At 39.0% G+C, this 26,408-nt stretch overlaps 1 protein-coding gene across 6 annotated transcripts in view; it reads right to left on the bottom strand.

Annotated features, from left to right (window-relative positions):
• BTBD9 (BTB domain containing 9) overlaps positions 1–26,408 on the bottom strand; it is a 113,831-nt gene that overhangs the window by 36,919 nt on the left and 50,504 nt on the right. For all 6 annotated transcript variants that reach the window (XR_010305620.1, XM_064158847.1, XM_064158848.1 and 3 more), the window contains 2 exons: positions 10,470–10,579; positions 916–1,105 (listed from right to left, as the gene is read on the bottom strand). Coding sequence is in view for 5 of the 6 variants with exons in the window: in XM_064158847.1 (XP_064014917.1) it covers positions 916–1,105; positions 10,470–10,579 (300 nt within the window). In the remaining variant the exon portion in view is untranslated. The remainder of the gene's footprint in view (positions 1–915; positions 1,106–10,469; positions 10,580–26,408) is intronic.

The following is a 26,408-nucleotide window of genomic DNA, read 5'->3' on the forward strand; positions in this document are numbered from 1 at the left end:
TTCAAAGAGGCAACTCCAACAGGATAAGGCACTGAGGTAGTTCCTAGTAATAGGATGTACGTGGTCTCTATGGCAAGCCACTACCTCATGGAGGGTCTCAGCCTTTGCTTACTGGTATTCCAACTTCAGAAACCTTTTCCTTTTTTATCACGGCCATTGAGAACAAAAGTTAAGGCCATGACAACACATGCTAAATCTACAGAGAATAGGAAGCCACTAGGATGAAGTCTTTTGTTTTATGACACAAAAATAATTTCCAGCCAGAGAGTGTGAAGTTGGCAAGAATATGTTTGCTTTCACCTGTCAACAATCCTGCTCTCCAATTTCCACATTTTTTACATCAGCCAAAAATTTATTCTTCACATGCAAGCAGATACTCACTGCACAAACAGCACAATGAACTTCAATCCAGATCTAAACACATTCACACACCCAAACACTGCAAAGCAGTATTCAGAGTATTGTACCCTTAACATATACTCCATGTTCAAGTCAGAACTGCCACTAACTGTATAGTGAAGGTGAAGCCTGGCTGACTTGAGATGATGGCTTTCCTCATTAAACGTTTTCAGAGTGAGCTGGATGAGGAACTGCACCATACATGAACCACAAGTGAGGCTGCAATTCAATTTTTATTTTAATGTAAGCATATACCTTTAATCTTACCATTTGACTTTTACTATTATTATGCCTCTGAAATGTAGTATTTTCTGGAATTGCACTGCTGATCTCAACACATAATTCACACATTTGAATTTTTAACATGCCCATTCCACTGAAGTAAGAAGCCAAATGACAATTACTACATTAATCCCGTTGTTCCTGTCACTTCCAAATGTCATCTATTCAAAATAGAGTAACTGTGCTCAGCAAGAGAGTCACTGCCAAACCTAGAGAAAAAACAAACCCTTTTACCGTATTGATCCAATCATGTAGGGCTGTGCCAGCTGCACTACAATAGCTCCACTCCCAAGCTGGTGGCACGTGTACCCAGAATCCCAGTCGTAGTTTTTCGTGTCTCCATTCAACAGGGCATTGCGACTGCGACTTACACCCTCAATCACACTGGCACAGTCTGCAATCGTCGCGACATTTTCCGTGGGAACTGTGAATTAAAAACACCGAGATGACAGACACAATCAGAAAGCAGTCTGGGTATCAATGGCCTCTATTTCTGTCAAAGAAATGAGACAAAGAAAAAGAAAATGATGAAAGTATGATGACGACAAGGAAATTTAGCTCTTATTTAACGTGAACTATAAAGCACAGATAATTTGTATAGCAGTGATTCCAAAACAGCCCAGCAAATCAGCAGACAGATTTCTGTCTTGGTGATATGAAAGCACTCTTGTAAAACCATTGGGAAAAAACAGTCTTGCTCAGCAACACTCAGGAAATTTTCAAACAATTTCTTCTGTTTTCATAACGGAAGTTCCCTGCCTACCACCACCCCACAAAAAACCAACAAAAAAGGAGAGACAGAAAAATAGTGTGAGATAGTTAAACGCACTGTGGGAAGGCAGGACTCAGTCCTCAGAACAAGGGCTGGAAGTCTTACAGCTCAGGAGACTCATTGTGGACCTTTTTATACTTCCGACAGTGATCAGAAATTGCACTCAAGGGTTTAGGAAATGAAAATGCTTTTTAGTACTTACAAAATCCTTCACTACAAGTTTTGGACTACAAGAGGGAAGGAGAGACCAATAGGTTTGCCACACAAGTGGAACAATAAATGCGGAAGCATTTTGCATTCAACCAAGAGCCAGGAAAAAGGTATGATTAAATACCACAAAAAAGAAGACATTATAATATCCCATCAGCAAAACAAAAAAATAACTGGAACCCTTATTCTTGAAAGAGGAAGACCAAAACACAGGATAATGGTTTTCCGCCAGGAGACAGTGAAGGAATGAGCCATACTCCACCTTCTCCTCATCTGCATGCTCCTCATTATTTTAATCAGGGGTCTTTTCTGGGTAATTCTTTTTCTTGTCTCCTACACAGCCATATAAATTTTCAGCATGCAGTAGCCTGCTGTGCTAGAGAAAGTCAAAGGTATTACTACAGAACATTGGATCTGCATTCTTTCCTTCATCTTATATGCAGTTATTTGAGTACCACAGAGAGAAAGAAGCAAGTTAAGGTAGTCACTAAATTTTCCAATTAGTAATAACATTCCTTGGGAAAACCATGACAAGAGGAAGTAAGTTTCAGTTAAAAGAAAAAACCAAAAGGTAAGATTACAATTCTGATTATATAGGCAAGTGCTACACTGTGCTTCAACATCTACACTGAACTCCCCCTTTCATCTCTATAACATCTCTTGCTATCGGTGTACACATCCAACACCACAGTCCCTGTGTCTGCTTCATCTGCTTTCAGTTGTTCCTCCTTCCTGGTACATCCAAACCACAACGTTCTAGCCTGGACTACTGCTGTTAGAAACCAAGTTAGATAAACGATGCTATAATCCTTTGTCATATGTTTTCAGAAGCAGTGGAACATTACATACTTGGCAATAAGAGTGTGGTGGTGGTGGAGTTGTTATTCTTTAGCAAAAGATGTAACTATAGTGTTGGTTTCTAGAAAGCTTTCCAAGCAGAGGAGTACTCTTCTTGCACTTACTTAGTCTTAAATATAAGTCAAATCCAATGATAAGTAGTTTCTCTGTTCCTTTCAAACCAAGAGAATTCACAGCATAGCTAAAACTTGACATTGTTTCAGCAATTTCCTCAAAGATCAAGACAACAGCAGCTCCTTTAGGAGCATGCCGTAAGAAGGAGGTCTATTTTCTTGTGTATAGAGGACTCTTCCAGCACTGTTACTCCAGTGTTTCAACACATCTTTTTGGAATTATCTATTACTTTTCTATGTTAAAATTTAATCAAGTATGGTACTCTCTTTCTGTTTGTAATTCAGAGAAAACAAGTGTTTTGAACCTCATCTTCCAGCAAGATGACAGATGAACATTAAAAATATTTAAGATGCCCTTGTCAGGTCCAGCACTTGCCTCAGAAGCTCAGATTTTAGCCAGCCTCTTCAACTTCTCAAACTCTATTCTCAATCAAAAAAATTACTACTAACTAGGCTGAAGAAATTATGCTCTCTGAGCATGTAAGAGTCAAGGTTGCAGCTCAGCCTTTGGTGTTTTGGTTCTGGGGGGGAAATGTTAAAAGCATCTGCTGTTTTATCCAAATGACAACAAAAATACACAGGCTGCACTGAAAAAGAGCTAAGATTCTGTGTGTTGGCCTCTGATAAAGGGCGATCGATCTTCGTGGTCATGCAATTTATAAGAGAAGGGAAGAAATAAAAGTTATCCAAGACAAGACTCAGTTTAATTAAATTTCCAAATTCACACCACCGAATACCAAACATTTCTGAAAATCAGAGAAGGAACAACAAACAAGAACAAGAAGAGAATAAAAGAATGAGAAATGCAGAAGACTTAAACCCAACACTATTTGAATTTTCACAAGAACATACACAATAAACAGTCCAGATGCAAATGTACAACTTTAAGCACATGCACACTGATAACTTAATCACTTTTAATAGTTGTAGGCAAATTATGTGTTTAAAATACCACAACGTCCGAAAATAGATTAAGTATGGGTATGCTGGATTTCAAAACTAATGAGTCTCCAGCACCCAAAACGAGGTGCTTTCGTATTCACAGCTAGGTTTTAAGTTTGCTAATGGTGTCAGAAGCATAATCTTAAGAAAGTCACCAACCAGTTGAAGCACCTTAAAAGACACAGGGGGAAAGAAGTGCAAGTTTGTTGCCAAGTAATAACCCAAGGCAACGGAAAAGGAGCAGTTTCTGAAAAATCTACTGCACTATCAAATACACTACCATCCTGTTTGCTCATTAAAACATTACTAAGACTGTCATATTGTTATTCTAGAAATGTCTTGATTCTTTATTAGTGAAAAGGGACACGCAGGAATTGCCAGATTCTTAGGGGGGAGCAGGTGGTAGACATCAGAAGTACTTCACTGGGAACAATCCGAGTAAGGCAAAGACTAACAATGCAAAGTAAGAACACTGGCAGCAGAATAAAATTTACCTTGCCTTCTATTTATCCTCCTCTTCCCTGGTAATAAGAGAATTTCTTTGGGAATGCATTTTATGTAGGTATTAAAGCATTTCTATTTAGCACTGCTTTCTGCAGGAAAAGAATGATACTGAATTCTTGGTTTAAAAATCAAGTAAATGATGGAATGTCAAAAACAACTTTCACGATGAGGCTCTATAGCATATTCTGGACACTCTCCAAGCTATGTAAGGCATTAACTGAACACAGTACAGCTCAGTACATCCAACATTTTACCTGCAGGCCCTCTGAGCATCATCCCACTCTCTCTCACATTAGATTTCTGCACCAGTCCATGATCTCTTAAGATGTTACCCCAATTAGTCAAACTCCGTAACAACCGCACAGCAACTGTCCTAGTGTGGTGCTAATAAAATTTTGTGGTCTTCCCTACAACGGTTAATTAGAAAGTGTTTCTAACTAATTGCAGTGTGCAGAAGGTGCTACACTGTTCATTCTCTCTAAGGGCATCTGCCACTCCCTGTTTTGAGAATGCTCATTATCATTTTTTATAGCAGCTTGATAAATTTATTAAAAACACCATCTGGTGGGGACTGCTCTGTGCTGTATTTTCAAGTCTTTCAGTTGTCTTCCTTTTTCCCCATCAGAATTTCTCCTTCAACTTAGGTCACTGGTTTACAAAAACACACTGCCACAACCAAGTCTTGCTTTTATTTTTATGACTTCTTTTTCCTTTTCTCTTTTTTTCAATTTTACTTCTATCAGCTGTCCAGCTTCACAGCAGCCAACGTTTCCAGAGAAAGCAGAGGAAGAGATTACAAATACGGAAATCTTTTTTTTCCTTCCCACTGCTCATGCAACAGTTTTACTCTGACAAATCTGACTTGTGTTGATGGAACAGAAAATACATGCATTAGCAAAGCCTACACATGCTGTAAGCAAAATGAGATGACTGAGGTTACAGGAGAGCAGCATCAAAACATTTCTTAAAGCTTGCTTTGCTGTCTCCTGGTCTTATGCTGCAGAATGGAGCAATGAAAGGCAGGGCAGCACATTTCGTCCTAGGTACAGTATTTTTACCAAGGGCTGTAATTTTCAGGGCATGGCCTAAGGGCCAGTCGTACCAGCTACATTTAAGGACAAGACAGGTATTTTACTCAACTATCCCTAAGATATTCCAGGAGAAAAACAGGAAGGTGTGCTAGTCTCAGGGGAGATTTTTCTCTCATTTTCCACATGTCAAAAATTTAAGTTTAGTCTTTATCTGGTATATAAATTGGTAGTTATTTGTTACACAGTAGAAAATGTGAAGTCTACAGACTTTTTAGTTAAATAAAAGTGCAGTGTCAAAGTCCTGTCTCCCCCTTCCACATACTCTTAGTTAACTGAGCTGAAACTTGCTGATGACATTGCTGCATTTGAATCTGAGAAATCAGTCAAGAACTCCAGAAATACTAATACCTTTTTCAGTGAAAAGCTTTCTGCAAGCTTTATTTATCTAGAAAAAAAACACTCTACTAATATTTGTCTATGTTCTACTGTCAGAGAAGGCTCTATTTCAGTTTATGTCTGCTAGAAGTCATGATTTCTGATCCAATAAATAGAACAAGTGCATTCAAGTCCTTAAGAATGGCCATACTTTCAGCTGGTGACCACGGTGGGGACTATGAGGCTCTTCCATTGAACACCCTGCTTGAAGGCAGCTTTCGGAAACAGCAGTTCTTTCAGAAAAGCCTTAAGAAGCACACATCCTTTGTTGTATTACTGGAAATAATAAGGGAGGGGGGGGAAAAAAAGGCAAAAAAAAGCAACCACAATCACAGGAAACAGATCTCTGTTGAGGAATGGACAGCAGTGACCCAATCAACCACGTGCCTGTCCTTTCCTGTGGAAAGAGGGAAAACAAAATTCCTGCAGTGTTTTGTTTGTCTTCAAGTTGTCATGCTTGCAGCAGAGCTGGCTTACATTGCTGGGGAAATCTGCACTGTTTTGAAGGAAAGTTAACCTTTAAGAAGGAGAAAAAATAAAATATGACAGCAACACTAAACTAGATACAAAAATAGAACCTCCAACTGCTTCTTTCAATGAGCAAGCAATCCTTTTACAAAGCTTAATCACACACTAGGAAACTGATATGGCTGGTTCACTCTTTCATACTTTTTAAGGACTAACTGGCAGGGAGTAAAACACAAGTGAATGATTATTTATTCATTTATTTTTTTCCTTTCAAAACCAAGTTCTCCTAAAGCACTGAACAGCACACAAATGAAGCTTGACAATGACTCATAAGTACTGCACAGCACTCCCTGAAGGTTGACCAAGGACAGTCCAATATTCTATATCCATCTCCTGCTCTTCAGTCATTATTCACTCTTCTCCCTTTCATGCGTAATGTACAAGCCACAAGATAGTCTGATAGACTGAGACAGACTACAGATAAACACAGCTTCATACAAAAGCCTCCCACACTGCACTCCCTGTGACCTTAAACAGGCTCAAAACAGGACAGCAGGCTGGCCAAACTCACTCGCCTGTGCAGCCCTTGATTGCCCCTCAGCACTGGATACTGATTGAAGGACTATGCGAGTTTATCACTTTTTCCCCTTGGAGACAGAAAAGAGGAATCAGTTCCTATATTTAGGTGGAAAAAAACCAACCCTCTGTCAGACACTGTGGGAGCTTCTTGCCCCCAGGCAGCTTAGAAGCTTTGACAAGACATCCTTTCACACGGGCTACCACTTCTGCCTCCGAAGAAGTGTGCCTCTTGGTTGTGAAAATTTTCATTTGTTTTGGATTCTACACTGAGCATTAATGTCTAAAGACTACTCAAAATTTCAGAGGTGGAATTTCAGTAAAAGCAAACACTGTATGTTTGAGACTTTAAAACCACTGACATGCCTGTTAACTCACACAAGTCAATCTCGTGAATTTAACACGTAGAACTGTTTATTCACACACTCAGAGGGAACACCATGTCAAAAGGCTAACTCTAACATTTGCGTTACGGAATAATTTCTTAGGGTTGAATTAATTTCTGCACTTGCCTTGTTTCACAAGACAACAAAGTGTAAACCAACACTAAAATAGCAGACAGTGCTAGTAAGAGCACTTCCTGATACTTCTATTTCAGAACTGCTACTCAGCTACCACTGGGTCATGTCAGTACCCCATTTGGCACTGTATAAATCATATTCCATGTGAGCTTTTGAACATAATACGTCAAGTTAACACTTGCCATTAAAACCTTGTACACAAAAACACAAGATAAAACTGCTGTTACCATGAAACAGCATTTCATTTTGGTTATTTATTTACTACCCTTCTAATCTGCACTTCACAGTGACAGCTGATACATAGGTGCTTTGTATCAGTAGTACTATAACTGACGAATTACTGTCTTTGTAATACAGTTTTCTGATCAAGTTGGATAGGTTTCATGAAAAATAATTAATTATTCTCATATCTCCACATAACATCTATAAACAAATACTTCAGTGGTCTTATTTATTTGAAATGACAAACTCTCCACATAATATCTTCAGTGCTGTTTTTGTAGAAGTAGGGGTCACAAAATCTTTCTCAAAAGACCATATGGCCTTCAAGGACTGACCAACATTTATTTTCTTAATAAAACAAGTTATAGAAACAGCAGCTGTGTTTGTTCTAACCTAATTTAATAACATCTGTAATACCATATGGAATAAGTTATGAAACCAACAGTGTTACCTATGAACCCAACAGTATCACCTAATGCAGCTTTTCAGGAGTTGAGGATGAAAGCTTCTATACTCAGTCCAGCTTAAAAGCAACTTACTCTGACTACTGCACTTTCATGTATTTTGTGGAGCTTTATTAATCGCTTTCAGTACGCTTTACCCTATTCAATTACTGCAGAAACAGGAACAAACACTAGAACTTCTCACTGGAGCAATAACAGGAATCTGTGCCAGCTACTCCACTGGTAGCCACACAGATTTTTTTACAGAAGCAGAACTGGGACATTCTGCTTGACCAAGGCTGCCAGGCAACGTGCTACCTTACAGTAACCACCACAATTATGTAAACCAAGTCAGAGGGTGGATATAAGGTCACTTCCCTGATTCAGAACTGTTGAGAACATTTTTGAAGGGATAATATTCATGGCCATAAATTCTGGTGGTGGAACAGCCACTGTGCCCCTGCACCATTTCACAGCTGGACTGCCTCTAGTCCCAAAATCCTTCCATTTGTCCTTCTCTCACCACAAATTCTGTAGAGCTACACACTTGACTGTTGCTGCCTCACTTAAAATCAGAAGTTTGTCCTTATCCTTCTTTCAATTAACTGCTCACTGAAATCTTGCACTACCTATCATCCCTTCAGTATAAAAAGCTGTAGAGCCCTGCAGGTCCCTCTTTCCTTACTTCAAAAGACTTAGATTTACAACAGCTTGACTGACCCACACTGAATCACTAAGAACAACAGTGTATACTTACTCTTGAATAGCCTAAAGCCTATTACTTGTAAGATTCCATAACTTACAAAAATGAATGCATCAACAGATACACTGTAACACACAGAATGAGAGAATGGAAGGACTTTGAAAGATCACCCAGAGCAGATCACACAGGAACAGATCCAGGCAGGTTTTGAGTACCTCCAGAGAGATACTCCACAACCCCCCTGGGCAGCCTCTTCCAGTGCTCCGTCACCTTCACACTGAAAAAAACCTGTCCTCATATTTACATGAAACTTCCTAGTCGAGTAGCTCATCTCACCAAAACACTCCCCAAACCACAAAGTCTCCCTGGGGACCGAAAGCCAAGTAAATCATCGCACAGTTCCACAAACACAGATTCACTACCTTGTCAAGTGTTACAACCAATAATCTTTCTGTTAAACACAAAGAAAAAAAAAGACAGCAAATAAGTTATTTGAGCCTTAAGTATTTGCTAAGTAAGGCTGATAAGGCAAATACAGATAGATGCACTACTTACTTGCACAAAGCAGTTCCGATTTTCTATGGAGCTTGTAAGAATTCGTAGCTGGCAGTGTCAGATTTGAAATTTAGCTCAATGATTTTAGCAAACTCAAAGTATTTTATATCTCTCCTAGTAAGCTTACCGAAGTTAGACGTGTTCTTTAAGCACTGATCTCCCTTACTGCTCATTCCATTTTCTCGTCAACAGCAACTGAAATGCTACTTGCAAACTCTCTAACACAAAGGCAAAACTTTCTGTTTTAAATTATAGGACAGCTAGTATTCTTAGAGACCATACAGCACAAAAAGCAGCAAGGTGTGATTTGTCAGACTACTTATTCCATGCTTCTAAAAACGAATCATGAAAACTATACAGCAAACCTCAAGAGATCAGGTCTAACTATGCAGTGACATGTGTAACGCATGGGGAAAGGGAGGAAAGAGCTGGGCTCCAGTTTTTCACAGCTAAATGTCTTTTCAGATTTTTTTTTCCCTACAAATCTGCCTTACTACCAATCTGCCCTCTCAATACTTTCTGAAAAACATTTTCCCTTCTGTCTACCACAGCTGTACATTTTACACATAAATATATGTTTAAAACCAGGATGAACTCTTGAGAATTACGCTGAAGTTCTCAGTTTCGTGCCAGAGTCAACAAGCTGTGAGAAATCCCACCTAGGCTACTGAAAGGCAGCAAAACACTTCCCAGTGAATTTCAGGATTTCACTCCTGAGTTTATATGGAAGAAAGCACAGAAATCATCCTGTTTGGACTATTAAATACTTCAATATTAAATCTCAATTTGACACAGTTTATCATTCAATACCATTGCTCTGTCGGGGATTTCTACTTTAAGCAACGCAGTATTATGCAGAGGTACTTAAATCAGTATTATATAAGGCATGCAGAGCTCCAGAGGTAACAGAGCTCCACCAACACGGCATTCTGAGAATAAAGGTAGCCAATAGAACCTTCTGCCATGGCTAAGAGTGTCTATGATTCTTTGGGGGGAAATCAACTCATGAGAGTTTACTTTCAGCAGTTGAGACTAGGTTGTATAAGAGGTACTAAATGCCAAAATCCATCTTCACTGCAATAAACAACTCTGGTTACTCCATTCTCATCACAGAATTGAGGCTAACCTAGTAGGTGGCCAAAGCACATCATAGCAGCAGCACAGAACGACTCAATCACGAGCGGCTTTGTCAGCAGCAGTTGATTAAACCTGAACTTTAGCATTCCTGCAGCATCACCAATTAATCCACAGACCTTAAGTTTCAAGTCAGTCACATGGACTAGACAAATAATGCTGTGCATACAGCATCATGCAACTCAAGTTAGAGATTTCTGTGTGGAAACAAGAAACAGAAGCAGAGTTAAGAGTGCAGTTACAGTCAGTCTTAAATGGTGACTGCTGGCTCATGTAAAAGGAAAACCATTTTATTGCTTACCTATTAGACCTTTCTCAAGAGTAAAGGTTTTGTTCGTGAACATGCATTCAAATGCCACAATGTGGAAAACTTTGTTCACTGTGTTGTGGGTCCCAACAATTCGAATATACCTGTAAGGGTAAAAAAAAAAAAGTCAGGTAGCACAAATGAATCGTGACAAACTTGCATATGCTAAAGTAAGAATTATTCAGCTGCACTGTAGTGTGCAGACCTGTAATAAGAGTAACTTCAGGGGAAAGAAAAAAAAAAAAGACAGAAAGAACAAAGAAGAACAAAAGTCCTAAAGAGAGTATAAATTTCATGGCAAATGTGCATCTACTCAGCACGCTTGCTCCAATACAACACCAGAAAAATAAACAACATAAATTTTGAAAAGAGCTGTGAAACCTATCAAAAAGTCGATCTGGACTAATATGCCAGAACAAACAAAATGAGGGACCTACTGGTTAAGAAATGGTCTCTAAGTGCAAATGCATACTCATGGAGGCTTTAATAACAACAATAACTATAATAAAAAGATCCCTCTGCCAATTGCATTTCATCATACTGAATGATTTCATACAGCCAGGGTTGGTTTAGACTGGGTACTAGGAAAAGTATTTTCACATAAAGAGTAGTCAGACATGAGAACAGGTTGCCCCAGGAGGTGGCTGAGTCACTGCTCATGGATGTCCTTAAAGGTCACTTAGATGTGGTGCTTGGGGATATCAGAGAATCACAGAATTAACCAGGTTGGAAAAGATCTTCAAGATCATCGAGTCCAACCTATCACTCAACACCTTCTTATTAACTAAAACATGACACTAAGTGCCTCATCCAGCCTCCTTTTAAACACCCCTGGGGATGGTGACTGCACCACCTCCTAGGGTAGCCCATTCCAATGCCAATCACTCTTTCTGCAAAGAACTTCTTCCTGACATCCAGCCTAAACCTGCCCTGGCACAGATTGAGGCTGTGTCCTCTTGTTCTGTCACTGGATGCCTGGGAGAAGAGACCAACTCCCATCTGGCTACAATCTCCCTTCAGGCAGTTGCAGACAGCAATGAGCTCTGCCCTGAGCCTCCTCTTCTGCAGGCTGCACACCCTCAGCTCCCTCAGCCTCTCCTCACAGGGCTGTGCTCCAGGCCCCTCCCCAGCCTTGCTGCCCTTCTCTGGAAATGTTCAAGCACCTCAACATCTTTCTTAAATTGAAGGGACAAGAACTGGACACAGACAGGGTTTAGGGATGAACTTTGCAGAGTAGGGTCACTGGTTGGACTTGATCCCAGGAGTCTTTTCCAACCTGAATGATTCTATGATTCAGCAAGGTGTATCTGCAGAAGTTAGAAGTTTATTCTACTTTGACTCCAATTCTAATACTGGATGTTTAAGATACTAATGTCTTTGTTCAGATATCCATTTTTAATTAAAAATTAAATAAACATCTGAGTAGTTAAATGTTATGAAACAAAGCTAGCTCTGAGTTTCATTCCTGGCTCTGTAATTTATACTCCTAGACCCTAAATGCAAATCAAACAGAGCTGCTCTTGAACACTGTGACCCATTCACCTGCTGCATTACCCTGGAGGCTTTGCCCTCTATAAACCACCATAAACCTTCATTCAGTCCTCATTTTCCAAACAGATACAAGATTTCTTACTATGCATTTTTAAAAAATGCTAAATGGAACATTGTGCACCATCTGAGTAAGTGTTAAACAGGAGACACAGAAACATGCCTAAAAGAAGTACCATCGCTCCACAAAATGGGTTACCCACGCAGCAGAAACTTTTGTGTTAAACACATCAATTCAAATTAAGAAGTATCAGAATGCATGAATCCTAAGCAATATGCTTGGTTTCAAGTACAGAGGAACAGGAGTCCTTTCTCCAGACCTGCCCTGATGAACCAGTCAGTTGCTGTGAAGTTACAGAGGAGATGCAATACACCAGAAGCACAGAATTCAAATAAACATGGGAACAATCTTAGAACATTTTTAAGTGCATGTGGAGGCTGGCTCGTTGTAGAGACTCGCTCATGTCTCTCAGGCATGAACACCCTGGATACAACACACTCCAGGCTAACCAACAAAGCATTATTAGTGGAAATGCTTTGACATACTTCAGTTACTTGTTAAAGAGTTTAGAGAATATGCAAAGTAATAATATTAACAGGAATACATGAAATGGCCTCATAATTTATTTTTTCTTGTTGTGAAATCATAAGAGCAAACTTCTTGACTACTTCTATCATCTTTGTAGTTTTTTTGGTTTGGGTTGGTTTGTGTGTGTGTGCGTGTATATATATAAATGTATGTATGTATGCAGGTATTTAGAGGGTGAAATATGCAAGACTTTAATAGCTTGCCATGAGATAAGCATTTTGCTCATGGTGCACACTTAGGTTAAACATCACTGGTCAGCAAAGTTCTCTGCCAACACACAGAACGAAACGTTCTTGTATGCTGTATCGCCTATCAGTTATTTTGAACAGTAAGTAACAGTAACACGGCAAAACCCATCCTTTGTCCTCAGTACAATACATAGATATATAATTTTCCCCCATGTCTGTAAAGGTGAACAGTCAGTGTGATTTCCTGCCTGAATCTTGCCGCCTTCTTTTTGGTGGAAATCAAAAAACTGCAACCTTCAAAATTACTCTATATGCCTTTACTTCTAAAATCACATTCTCAGATACTGCACAAAGTTCATAGCTCAATGTTCCACTTGATGCACAATACTAAAGCTGCCACAGCCTGAGACTGTACTCTTCCTTCAAATACATCGCCCAGTGCTGCTATGCAAACAAGCTGTACCTGAATTTCAAATACCACCAATGAAAAGGGGTGTCTGTCTCTGAAGAGTCAGAAGAGACACTGGAAATACTGAAGTACATCTCAGTAAGAATACTACTAAACAACTGATGAAAAAAAGGAGAGATGGCTTAGAAATAAGATAGTGATTAAAAGCCACACCATGGACAACTTCAGTATGAGCAGCAAAGTCTTAACTCAAAGCATACAGATTTCAGAAATTTAACATCCCTGTTATGGGTCATCACTTGTTTGAAAATGTGTGAAGTTTTCTAAGCAGCAGATGGAAAGGCAAGACTGGGACTGCTGAAAAGAGTAAATTCTCCACTCTCTCTATCCTCCATATGTTACAAACAATAACTCACATGGAAATAAAAGAAAACCTCTAAGTCCATAATAAAACATTTTATTTGATCTAGATTTTTTAACATGCTTAAGAATAAGGCAAAACTTCACATGGCTTTACAGTTACTTTTCGCTTGTTCAAGCAGTGAGAACAAACAGGTTCACCTCTGAGATGCGGGATCTTCTCCCAGCTACAATTCTACATGCTTGTAATTATTGTAGCCCTTTGATTCAGAAAAAAACAAAAAAGAGGAAACAAACTAAAGATCATATTTTCAACAGATGACAGCTCCTAAAATACAATACAGGTATCTTTTATGCTGATTAAATCAACAGAAGTGTGCATACTAATTACTTTTAATAGCCACACAGAGTCATTCCTTAGGTTTCTGTGCTTGGCAAGTATGTCATTAATTAAAGAAGCCTTCTGACCAGACTCACTTGTGTATGCTGAATCATAAGATAATTTAAAAGCTTTGATTACCACGAGCTGCAACGAGCGAAAAACAAACCCTAAATGAACCGAAAAATTTCAGAGTACTTTGTTAGGGGGTGACACGAGCTTGGGCAAACCTGATTAACAGCAGACATAGGAATGATGAGGAATTAACTATGTAATCAAAATCCCAGTGCCAAACTATGAATTTTAATTATATTGCTCACTGAGGTAGAGACATGGAAGGAAAACAACAATGAGAAGGACAGACATTAAAGACACTACAGACAGTTCTTCCAGTGAAATCAGAAATGGTTCCCTTTTCTGTCAGGAACAAAGCAGCTTTATACAACATAAAGTTATCTATAAATCTTTGAGTGATCACAGAGTAAAACAATCACAATTCAAGGGCTGGATTAGCTCCTCTGTCAATGGGCTTTAGACTGAAATGACTGGGTGGAAGACAGAAAATACTCTGGATTGTTCTTTAAAGTGAAACCCTTCATCACTTTTTGGGGGGTTTAGAAGTACTTCCCAGTGCACAGGACTACAGCGTAAGAATTTTGTCCCTTCAGAAGACATTAGATTTTGTTTTCTAGCCATGCTTGAAATTAATGCATATGGAGAGTGTTCAAGGGCTGTGCCATCCACAGCACAGACTTCTCTAGTCATGGTTAGTCATGCCAGATAAACTTCCACTACGGGAAGTATTGTTCTTTCCCCCCTGCATCACCCCCCCAGCTATTTCAGCTAAAAGGAAAGCAGCACATTCTACTGGATCTTGTCAGAATTTTAGACTAGTAGAACTCAAATTATTCTATTGATTAATACGACACATCCACACGGTGACGACCCTCATCCATCCTCTATTTTTCCCCAAAGCAATTCTTGACCTTTACATGAAATTATGACTTGAGTATTTTGTGACTGTAGATACTCACATTTCTGAACAACTACCTTGTGTTTTACTTCTGCTCTCTACAGTTGACAATCAATTTGGGTAACAGCCGCTGCTGACCATATCGCTGGTTTGGCTGTGGACACCCTGGAGGACACCTGATACCCAGGTTCAGCAACCTGCATCAGAACAGTACTTAGGAAGTATGTGTCAAAGTGTAAGAATATGCGTACTCTAGGATCCTTCACTGTAATACCACTAGTGGGATACAGACTGAATTATACTATGCACAGATGCCAATCCCTTCAGAACACAGAGACCTAAGTATGCAACGCAGAGCAGGAACAGCCACCTACAATAAGAAACTAAATCCATTCTGTACAAAAGGAGCTCTTACCATGAAGCTTCATTTTACTTCATAGAGAATTTGTTATGAGACACCAGAGCCAGTCCTGCATACTTCCCATGTCCTCTAACTGCTTAGAAATGGCTAACATTGACATTCTGATCACTGCCACAGAGATGCACGAGATACAGCCCAGCACACAAGGGCATTAGAAGATATTCTGTTTGCCTTTTTGTGGAAAAGGAAACAGTGCTATTCACTGCCATCTAAACTCCATTTATTGACAGCTCTGTAAAACATATAATCCTCCAGATTCACACAGCTGAATCAACAGACTCATGGCAGCGCAATAAAAAGGGAAGGAGGAAAAACCTATTGCCAGAATTAAATCATGTGGAATAAGCGGATGTAAATAAATAAGTAAATAAAAGAATTAAGCCAGAACAAACATGGAAATCACTTCTGTCTTCTGACAGGAGACAAGTCTTTCTGCACTTAGATGAGAAAGTCTAATAAGAGTCTACATTTTTACCTGCTGCCAATACAGAAAACAGTGACAAATCACACAAAACACTTAGACGAGACAAAATCATTAAAGTCTTAGCAGGAAAAGCGTACATAATTGTGATGGTTTGGGTGTTACCCACCCCCAATGCTTATGAAAACTCCAGACCAGACTCAGACAGCTGGAAATTGAGAAACAGCCTTGGTGATACTGTGTGATATTTACAGCTTAGCACAATATACAAGCAGATATTGACAATATATACAGCCATATACAAGTTAAGAGCAATACAGAAACACAACAGCCCTCCCAGAAACCAGAGTGCCCAGGAGGGGCTCCCCACCACTCTTACACCTTCTTTCCACCCCTCTACCTCGATCCAGAGTTTGCCTTACATGCAAGGTGAGTTTGGAGGATCGGCCAGGGAGATTAGAAAGCAGAAGGATTAGTTACACAGAAAGCAGGTTAGATAGAAAATTACATGCACCAGATGCAACTGAGAGCCATTCTGTGTCATCTATGTTTGTTCTTGTTTTTATACATCTCAGCAAGCCTATGAGTGAAGCAGACATCACCACTGTTTCCTTTTCACAGCCTACAATCTAATTCTTCTCACCAAAACATTTCAGCTAGCCACAACTAGCACAATAATACCTGCAAAACCTGTACAGTTACTATACAAACCTGTAGAGTAACAAACATTTCCACCTTCACAATGATGCAAATACAAGCAACAGCTGAAGAGTTTGAATTTTTTATAATTTGCTAAAATGTGTATCCAGATATTTTCTTACAGCACTACATACAAGCAGCAGATCAATGAAGCAATCAAAGTTTCTGAATATATTTAACTAAGTTAACACTGACTGCAATGGGAACACAAGTAACATTGTTCTATTCCATACTGCTAGTTTGAAGCTAGCTAGAATGTTTTGGTGAGAAGAACTAGATTACAGGCTGTGAAAGGAAAACAAGGGTGATGTCTACTGCACTCATAGGCTTGCTGAAATGCATAGGAATAAAAGCAAAACACAGATAAGGGAGCCTTCTCTTCTGCTGCTGGCGAGCTCCGAGCTGGATCTCACTCTCTAACCTCACTCTCCATTTTCTTTTCTATTCCACTTTGCTTCCTAACCCCTTGGCCTTCCCTGGGACTGGGGTAAGGTTGAGAGAGGTAGGGGGAAGGTGAAGGGGTGGTTGAGAGCCCCTCCTAGAGACTCAGGTTTCTGGGAGGGGAGTTGTGTTTCTGTATTACCTTTTACCTTGTGTATTTCTGTATATAACTGAATATACTGTAAATATCTGCTTGTATATTGTGCTAGCTGTAAATAAATAGCTTCATTCAATTGCCAGAGCTGGCTGAGTCTAGTCTGGGTGATTTCTAAAGTGGGGTGGGGCAGGGAACACCCAAACCATCACACATACATAAGAACAATGAGCTTACCAATGGTAACTTTTATATTACTGCTTTCCAATGTTTATAGTTTGTTTGTGGATTTGGTTTTGGGTTTTGTTTGTTTCTTTAACCCAACCAACCACCCAAAAAAACCCAAGCCTCCCCCCACAAAAATACCCTCAACCAACCAGCCCACAACAAAACCACCACCAAACCCCAGAAAACCCTAGGTGGCCTCACCTGCATGTGAATCATCACATTCTGTACATCTCCAGCTCGATTCAACTTCTCAAACCCCAACGTGGCTCTGCAGATTTTGTTTCAGTTCAGATCTCAACCAGAACCTATCTAGAGCTGGGCCTGGAATCTGTAATTTCACCTGATCTCGTAACAGACCTCCACCACGTGAAAAAAAGAGAAAATCTGGGCTTGACCTGTGCTTGCAAAAGCAAGGAGCTTAAAATCGTTTATGCAAAACTGCAGTGACTGCATCTCTCTGTGTTTTTGTTTAGCTTGGCATCTCTCTTTCTGACAGACAGTGATAAAAAAGGGTTGGTTTTCAAAAGAAGGTAAAAATTACATTAAAAAACACGACAATTACTGAAAGAACCTCCTTTACTTCAGCTTGCTTTGGCTGAATCATTACTAATCAGAAGTAGAGCAACACCAGGTATTTGACCACGTAAGCAAAACAGAACAAGAGAAGACCTCCAAGGCTCCTGAAGTGGGGGTCATAAATGCACACAAACTATTAAATGTAAAAATAGATGATTAAAAAGTAACATAAAATAAACCAAACCGATTAAACACAACAGCACCTAAGAAATATATCCAATGATACAGGCAAGTATACATTATGTTAAAATTACACTGGGAAAGTGGCAAGCAGTACTGCAGCCTATCAGATAAGTACTGGTAACATAAACACAACTGGACACATCTTTTTAATCAACTTTTATATGATTTTAAAATCGTAGCTATGGATATAAGTCCTCGTAGTTGGAGGTGGTTAGAAAATGCTAAGTATTGCTGGCTCTATTTAATTTACTATGCAAACCATTTTGGAATGCTGAGATGTGGGGTAAAATCATGCTGAGCTTGTCATACACATTTAAAACATTTATCATAAAGCATTTGGTGTTAATATTCAAGTGGTTTTAGATCTGAGGCAAAGATGGTTTTGTTAATTGGTTCCTTAACTAAAAAGATGACCATAAAGCTATTAAACCCACCGAATTACCAGAGATTCATGGATTAAGGTGCTCACAGCAATGATATCACTTACAAGAAACATCAACTTAAGTTCTTCAACAGTTGGTCTCCTCTCCCAGGCAACCAGCAACAGAACAAGGGGACACAGTCTCAAGTTGTGCCAGGGCAGGTCTAGGCTGGATGTTAGGAGGAAGTTGTTGGCAGAGAGAGTGATTGGCATTGGAATGGGCTGCCCAGGGAGGTGGTGGAGTCACAGTCTCTGAGGGTGTTCAAGAAAAGCCTGGATGAGGCACTTAGTGCCATGGTCTGGTTGACTGGCTAGGGCTGGGTGCTAGGTTGGACTGAATGATCTTGGAGGTCTCTTCCAACCTGGTTGATTCTATGATTCTATGAAAATGTGCAACACATGTTCTGCTCCTGAGAACACAGCTCTTAGCCAAACTCTTAACTATGACCATCCTTTTACAGGCATTTCAGAGATGATTTAGTGAAGATTTGAATTCATAAGGAAATACTTACCAGTGACTACACAATGAAGAGAAGCCTCATGGAAATTATAAAGCATGTTTTTCAGATTGGCAAACCAAATGTCTCACGAGAGATAGATCAGTGAACGTATCAAACAATTACCTCTGAAATCACTAGGTCCTGTGCTATATGAGAAAGGTCTGACAGTTTCCATTATCAGTAACACCTACCACATATGTATGGTTCCTATCTCAACCAATCATTGTCTCTAATCTGCATTGCTTACACTTTCCACCATATTCAAGACATAACTGCTAACTACTGCAGGCCTGAAGTGAAATATAAAGGAAAAATAAATACTATTTATGGGACTATTCACCAGACATGGACAGTGCAGCAGATTACATCTCGTAGGCTTCTTAAGTCTACCTATTTTTAAACTGAATTGTATTTTACTGGAAATAAAAGATAATATAGCAAAAGAAGATCATACAAGCAGGTTATAAGTAGGCCTACATGAACCTGCAGAAACACTCCTACACAGCTGAGGAGCAGTGAGACAGCAGAAGACATGGGCAACAATTTCCAGTATCTTAACATGGGCTGTAAAGTCTCCAGGAGCTCTAGCTCCTGGGAGAAGAGAGGAGTTAAATATTTCTTGCTTGTGCTGCTTCTCTCTTCTTTCACTTTCTTTTTCTTTTACAATTTGTTTTAGCTGTAAAGTGGAATCACCTTTATCATATACAACTTGCCACACTTTTCTTGCTGATTTAATAAGCAATCAGGAGAAGAACTGGTTGATTAGCCCAGAACAGTACTTCCCAGCATCGCACCGAGGTGATTGATTACAATGGGTATTAGTTCACCGAATCACTACCATCAGGCTGGACCAGTACAGCGGTGCCACAGCCTCAGGCAGATGTTATCATGTTGTCAAACTGCTGTTTTGTCTCCTGCAATATGGAAACAATTTATGTTTGACTATGTCATTAGAACTTGTGAGCAGGTGAGCAGACTTGCAGAAGACAGAAATATATTTACTGAGCTACTAAATTCAGGTCTCTTCAAGCGGTTACTTAACCAGAGAACAATGTGATTTTATAACCAGTTCCACAGTTCCCTTTATATAGGAAAACAATAAACAGTCTTAAATCTAAAATCAAGTTTGAAGCAATGGAAGAACAGAATAAATGGCAGCTATAAACCCCAAACCAAATCACTGAGATTTTTATTTTAAACATTATGTCTTTTAGATGTAATAGAAAATAAAGCTCACAGACCTCCAACATCTGTTCAGCATCGACTGAACTGCAGATAGGCCTCTTCTCAGTGACACCTAGCCACCATAATAGATAAGCACCCAAAATGGCCATGAAGTTTTCACTTTGGTGAAACTTTGTCTAACAGCTGAAGCTGCTATGCTTTTAATGAAAAAACAACAATCACTACATGTTTAGAAATTATCTCCAGTTTGGCTGCTCTTTGGTTCACAGTTTCTCTTTAAGTTAATTCTTCCCTGACGTCTCCAGCTCAAACGGAAGAGAAATGAGCATTTTTATCAATACATGCAGTAAAGCCAAGCTGCAACAAATCAAACTTCTGCATACAACACCACATTAATGTCACTCCAAGCATTCACCAGAATGCTTCCACTATTTCTGTCAATCTATGCAGCTCAAGCCCTACTCAAGCAGGCACCTTCAGTACCTGGATAAACAGCTGAATGAAGGAGTCGTATCTCAAGGCATTAAGCAATGTATTTTCACTGGAAAAGGAAGCTTGAATGGCTTTCCCTTTAAACAACGTGTCCCCACAGCCACTGGATTTTTTCCAGGGAAATAGAAGAGTCATAGCTTGTCCCACATTATCACCTGTATTACTAGTGGAGGAAACATCTCGGTGGGGTGAATGTAGCAATTTGCCATTTATACACCACCTTCAGATCACCACAGTTTAGAGTAATAGAAGCCTAACAACAAAACAGACTCAGACTGCAGTGAAGAGCATTACCACTGTGAACACTTCAACTGTGAGCGTGTTATGAACGGAAGCATTGATAAAGATGATCACACTACATTCTTCTATCAGTAACAACAACACATCTGCCTTCATCTTCCTTTGTAATACCTTTCAGATACTTAATAACAGATCTCAGACATGAAAAAGACAGCACCTGTTTGTGCACACCTGCATGGTGACTACTGCTGCAGTGAAGCAAGTTTTACATCCATTGAAAAAAACCAACCCTAAAGTAGAAACTTAGTTCACTAAAACCAAAGAAACATTTATCTGGGAATCAAACAGTTTTCTCTGGATACTTAGAGACAGAATGCATTAAGCCATCATTCTTTTAGCTATTTATACATTAAGGACTGTCAGACAGAGGTTTCATCAACTATTTCCCAACAGCTAACAAACTCACTGCATATAAAAAGTACACTGAAACTGTTGAAAATTGCAAATTCATAGGCTTGGAGTGAAGTTATGACAGTGTAAAGGCTCCTTAAATAATTATTATGATCTACCTGGAAGTCTCTAATATAACAAACTTACTTCTTGCCCATAAACCTTTGTCTTTCAGTCCAGAAGACATGTAGCACTCAGAAAGGAGACATTTTTTTCCAACAATGCCATCACTGAAATACTCTATTACTCATGAAGGTACTGTACTAAGCCTCAGTCCAGGTAAATCTTCTTGGTACTTTTTCCTCTATCATAAAGTGTAGCAGTGTGCTCAAGACAAAAAACACTCAAGCATATCTTTAAAGTACATTTTTTTCTCTGCATATAAAAACAAAATGCAGAACAGCCTTTTCCGGTGCTCTAATCCATCCGAACACTTACCACAATACCCTTGATGCCCTCTTATAAACTTTGGTCCCATATCTGTTTTCACCTTGGAAACATCTGGAAGAATTCTTCCTGTACAGTAACATCTCTAGCACTAACAAAACAGAGCTCTCAAACCAAAAGCAAAAAGCTTTCTTTCACTTCTGTGTGCTCTAAGTATTGCTGAGTTTACTTTGCTAACACATTTAAACTGTGACTCCCCAATGAAGAAATATACTACTGTACTTGGAAAAAAGAAGAAGAAAAAAAATGAGGAAGCTCCTTAAAAGCCCTCATCCTGCATAGCAGGTGAGGTCGTGAGAATTATCCATTAAAGACACCAGATCTAAGAATTGCACAGTCTATCAGAAGCCTGCAGTTACACATTTGTGCTGGAAATAGAAGTTCTGAGCTGGGGTATTCACATGCCTGTTTCACCACATCTACCCTGAGGGCATCTGATAGCTCTGCACTGTTGCTGCCTTATATCTAGTCTTCCCAAGATGGCTATAAGAGTATACAGCTCTCTCACTGTAAATTCAATTTGATCATTATAACATTCAATGGCAGTTGTTCCCATGTAAAGGCATCAGCTCGTATCATACCCTCTTCAAGAAAATGTTTTTCTTCTAAATAGCAGAGTAGTGTAGACACAACTGTCATTAGCACATTGCTGCAATTTATCTGCACATGCTGAATTACCTTTTAGCCTTCTGCTTCACTTTATTAAGCTGATAATTTGAACTCATTGCTGCGTTATTTCTATATGCACCTAAAAGAGAAGCATAGCTATTTTATTCTTATTTATTAATGTAGCAAAAACATGCTTCAGCAGGCAGCTCTTCATTACACTTTGGTGCTTTAATTCCTAGCTGCAATTGATGTCAGTTATGACTCGGAAGCTATTATCGGGCTAATACTATCTTTTCCTCCATAATACCCTTGTCAGCATACTGATATAAATCTCTTTCTGGAAATGGAAGTATCAATATTTTTTATTGCTGTATTTTCATTAACTAGAAATTTAGAGACAACCCAGTGACTTATTTTGTCCTTCATGGAGCCAAACGTCTGACCTTCAGAACTAAGGCTGTCCTGTCACATAGCCTTCTGGTCTCTCTTACCTGTGTTCAAAAATGAAATGTTCACACTTCATTTTCAGGTCTTACTATATCTCTGCCTGTCAGCTCATGACCATTTTCCTTCACACCGTGGTTAGTGTTTCTCATTTCCCTACTAGGTAATGTATCCTGAAATAGATAATACATTTGATGCATTCAGAGTGAGTTTTGATATATTTAGGATAGTCTCCAAAGTTTAGTTGAAATCAGTAACTAACCTGCATACTTAGCAACATCAAATGTTTAAGAACCCTACTGCCTCCATGTTTAGCAGGTAATCATGGTATTGATTTATATGACGTATATACTTATCCATCTACTTCATATACAATGGTAGAGCTTTCTTGACTTCCTCACAACCTTTTAAAACCAATTTTACAGAAAAGAGTCAGGAGCACATTTATGTTGCAAAAAGTGACTGAAGCATGGGAAAACAAAACCATGGTACTTTTAACACCACAGCACCATCGGTATTATAATCTGTGTTGTGGATTAAGAAGAACTCTGAGAATCACAGTAGCTGAAACTTGCATCCCCATGATTGACCGACTACCAATAGCCACAGTTGAAGCTAAGACACACACACCTAAGTCACGTTAGGCTCACACTGTCACTGTTATATAGACATACCACAGAAATAGGATTTCTGTGTGATACAGCTGTATTTAAAAATAATCTTTTCCACTCAAGGATTCTATTGTATTTGGTTATCTTCCACAAATAAGTTGAACACTAACAAATTTCAGCTCTAATAATTTTATACAGATGGAATACTAAAATTCATTTGCACAAAGTCAAATTCTATTTTCCACATACAATTGTGGGGGGGGGAAGCTTTTTGAAGTAACTTGATTTTAATCTCAAAGCTAAAAGCAACCGAAATAAAATCAAATTCTTTCCCCATATAAATGGGATCTGGTATCACTGTGACACCTCTTTACATATTTAGCTTCAGACTTTAAAACAATCCCCGTGTTTTGTGGAGAGAAAAAAAAAAACAACCAAAGAAAAAAAAGCCCTGAAAAGACCTTTCAGCATAACTGGTTGGCTTCCTTGGCACTACAACCTCATGTTAGAGCGTCCCTGGATGGGATTCACCTGTGTGCCAGCAGGCTATTATGGAAAGCATAAAAGGGCATAACTACAATTCTTTCAATTCTCAATTAAAAACAAACTGTTCCTCTGCACAAGCATAGCACAATTCTGAAAACAGCTCATCAGGTGGGCATCGCCAACGTTAATTTGTATGAATCCTGGGTTTGTTTTTTCTTTCATGATAAATAATTCACTATTCTTGTACAATAGCCATATTCTAGAAGCTAAAACCTGAGCATATGCTTTTAATTGCACACTACAGCCTCAATTTTCCACCTCTGTTTCAAAGCAATAATTCTGCACATGCATAAAGAGGATGCCTAAAAGGAATAAATAAAATGCAAGTGTGTTTTATACATTGTAAATGGAAAGCACTGTAGATGCACCCACATTATGACTCCAGCCGTGTGTATTTTGTTAGTGAAGTCTATCAACATGCCTATTCTACACCAAAAACTTCAATGTCAAAATGACTCATATTCTCATAAATACTAATGCTAAAGGTCTGAAACACTTAAATTAGTACTCAAACTTTCATGACTTTTGAAATATTAAACCATGATCATCAAAAATATATTTTGAGAGGTAATATATAAATCTTATGCTGTGATGTCCCTTTCCAGAGAGGGACAATCCAGACCTGCACTTCCATCTAAAGTCTGGACTGCTAAGACCAAGCTTCTTTCAAATAAAAGGCTGAGAGTGAACACCTGGTGAACTCTAGTCTGGAGAAAGTGGCCTTATTTCTACAACAAGCATGCCATTTAAACCACTCGTTGTTGAGATTGAGCTCATACGTGGTTAAAGTACCCCTTTCCTTTCAAAAGGGAAAGATTACTTGAAATAGTCAATCACCCACTTTCTTCTATATTCATACACATACTCTTGTAACTGCCACTGGATCACAATTAAGCTCTCTAGTGCTGGATCAGGATTTCCTTACTGTCATGGGATTAAGTGTCTTTGGCTCTTCTTTTTAAAAAACAAGAGACTCAGAAGGGGCATCCTGGCATTCAACTTAACAAAATAATACTGCCAGTTAAAGCCAATGTTCCAAAAATTCATAAGTTAGAACATGGAGCAAGTAACAGTCTAACATTTAATGCAAGGCAATTCCAGATTGCCAATTATAATGGTTTTGACAAGGTCAAAACTATTAGAGGAGATCAATTCATTCCTTTGTGAGGCCATCCACACAAGGCGGCAAAAGATTTGCCAGAAGTCCATAAATGCATTTTATTTATTTACACAACAAATTTTCCAAGCCTACCAACAGATGTGAAATATGTGTTACAACTATTTACTAAGGGTTTGGGCTCTTTTTATCCCACTCAACTGGAATGCATCTTTTTATGGAGGCACACAGCCTACAAGTTTAATAGTGCAGAATACAATAGACCAAAGGAGGAAGCTTTCAAGTACCAGTATGAAATTTCAAAGCAAAATGTCTCCTTCAAATTTATACACTACACTGTACAGAAACCCCCACTAACAGAAGCACAGGACCACAGATTATCAAATTTAAAGGACAAATGGCAACAATCTCACATAAAGAAGAACATGATAATGAGTTAATTCCTTTTATGGCGTTGGGCTTTTTTTGCCAACCTTAAAATATCAAATGTAACTCTTATTCAATTCAAAAATCTTGGGTCTCTTTTTTCTTTAATAATCCTTGCTCTGCTGCATTTAATTGCCTTGGCAACATCAGAACACTGCCTGATCTTAATAGGCCAGCATTGATCGCTCTAAACCAATTGGTTCTTTCATTACAGCGAAGATGAACTAAAGAGAAAAGGCAGGTGTGCTCTCTCTCAGCCAGATGGACTTCAGCTTCTCCTGCCCTTCTTCTACCTCATTAACTAGTGGCCAATCGATCAGGAACCTGCTCAGAACCCACAAAAACCATTCATCACTTGTGACACAATATAGTTTGAACAGGTCACTAAAGAGGTATCTATCTTTAGCTTCTTCAGAGTTTACACAGTTTTCAAACTGTCGTCCAATAGAAAGAAAAACCATTACGTTCCCACATAGCTCTAGGCTAAATGTCTAATGCAAAACAAATTCTGGTAGTTATTTGCCAAAGGCGAATGGTGAACCTCACTTCAAACATTCTTTACTGTGAAGAACTTTGCTGAGTAGAGAAAGACCATAGCTGGCAGAAAGAGTGCAGATAACCCCACTCCCCACTTCCAGGTGAACCTTCATCCCACAGCTTTACACATCATTTTTATCCCTGCTTTCACAAAGATTTGAGCACTGCTTAGATTTCAAATCTTGTCACATCACTTTTTCCCAACAGTCTCTTTTCTATCAAGCTACACAGACAATTTGTCCACACAACTGCAGCATAACCAGTGCCAAAAATTACTACCTGTTTGAAATACCCCTAAAAATTATTCTTCTTGGAAAACTATCCATAATGTTTAGTTCTAACTCTAGACAGTTACTCATGCTCTTCCTTCCTTCTCCAGCTACAAAGTCTGCATAAAAC

This window comes from Pogoniulus pusillus, chromosome 18 (genome assembly GCF_015220805.1).
Source record: "Pogoniulus pusillus isolate bPogPus1 chromosome 18, bPogPus1.pri, whole genome shotgun sequence".
NCBI classification, from domain to species: domain Eukaryota; kingdom Metazoa; phylum Chordata; class Aves; order Piciformes; family Lybiidae; genus Pogoniulus; species Pogoniulus pusillus.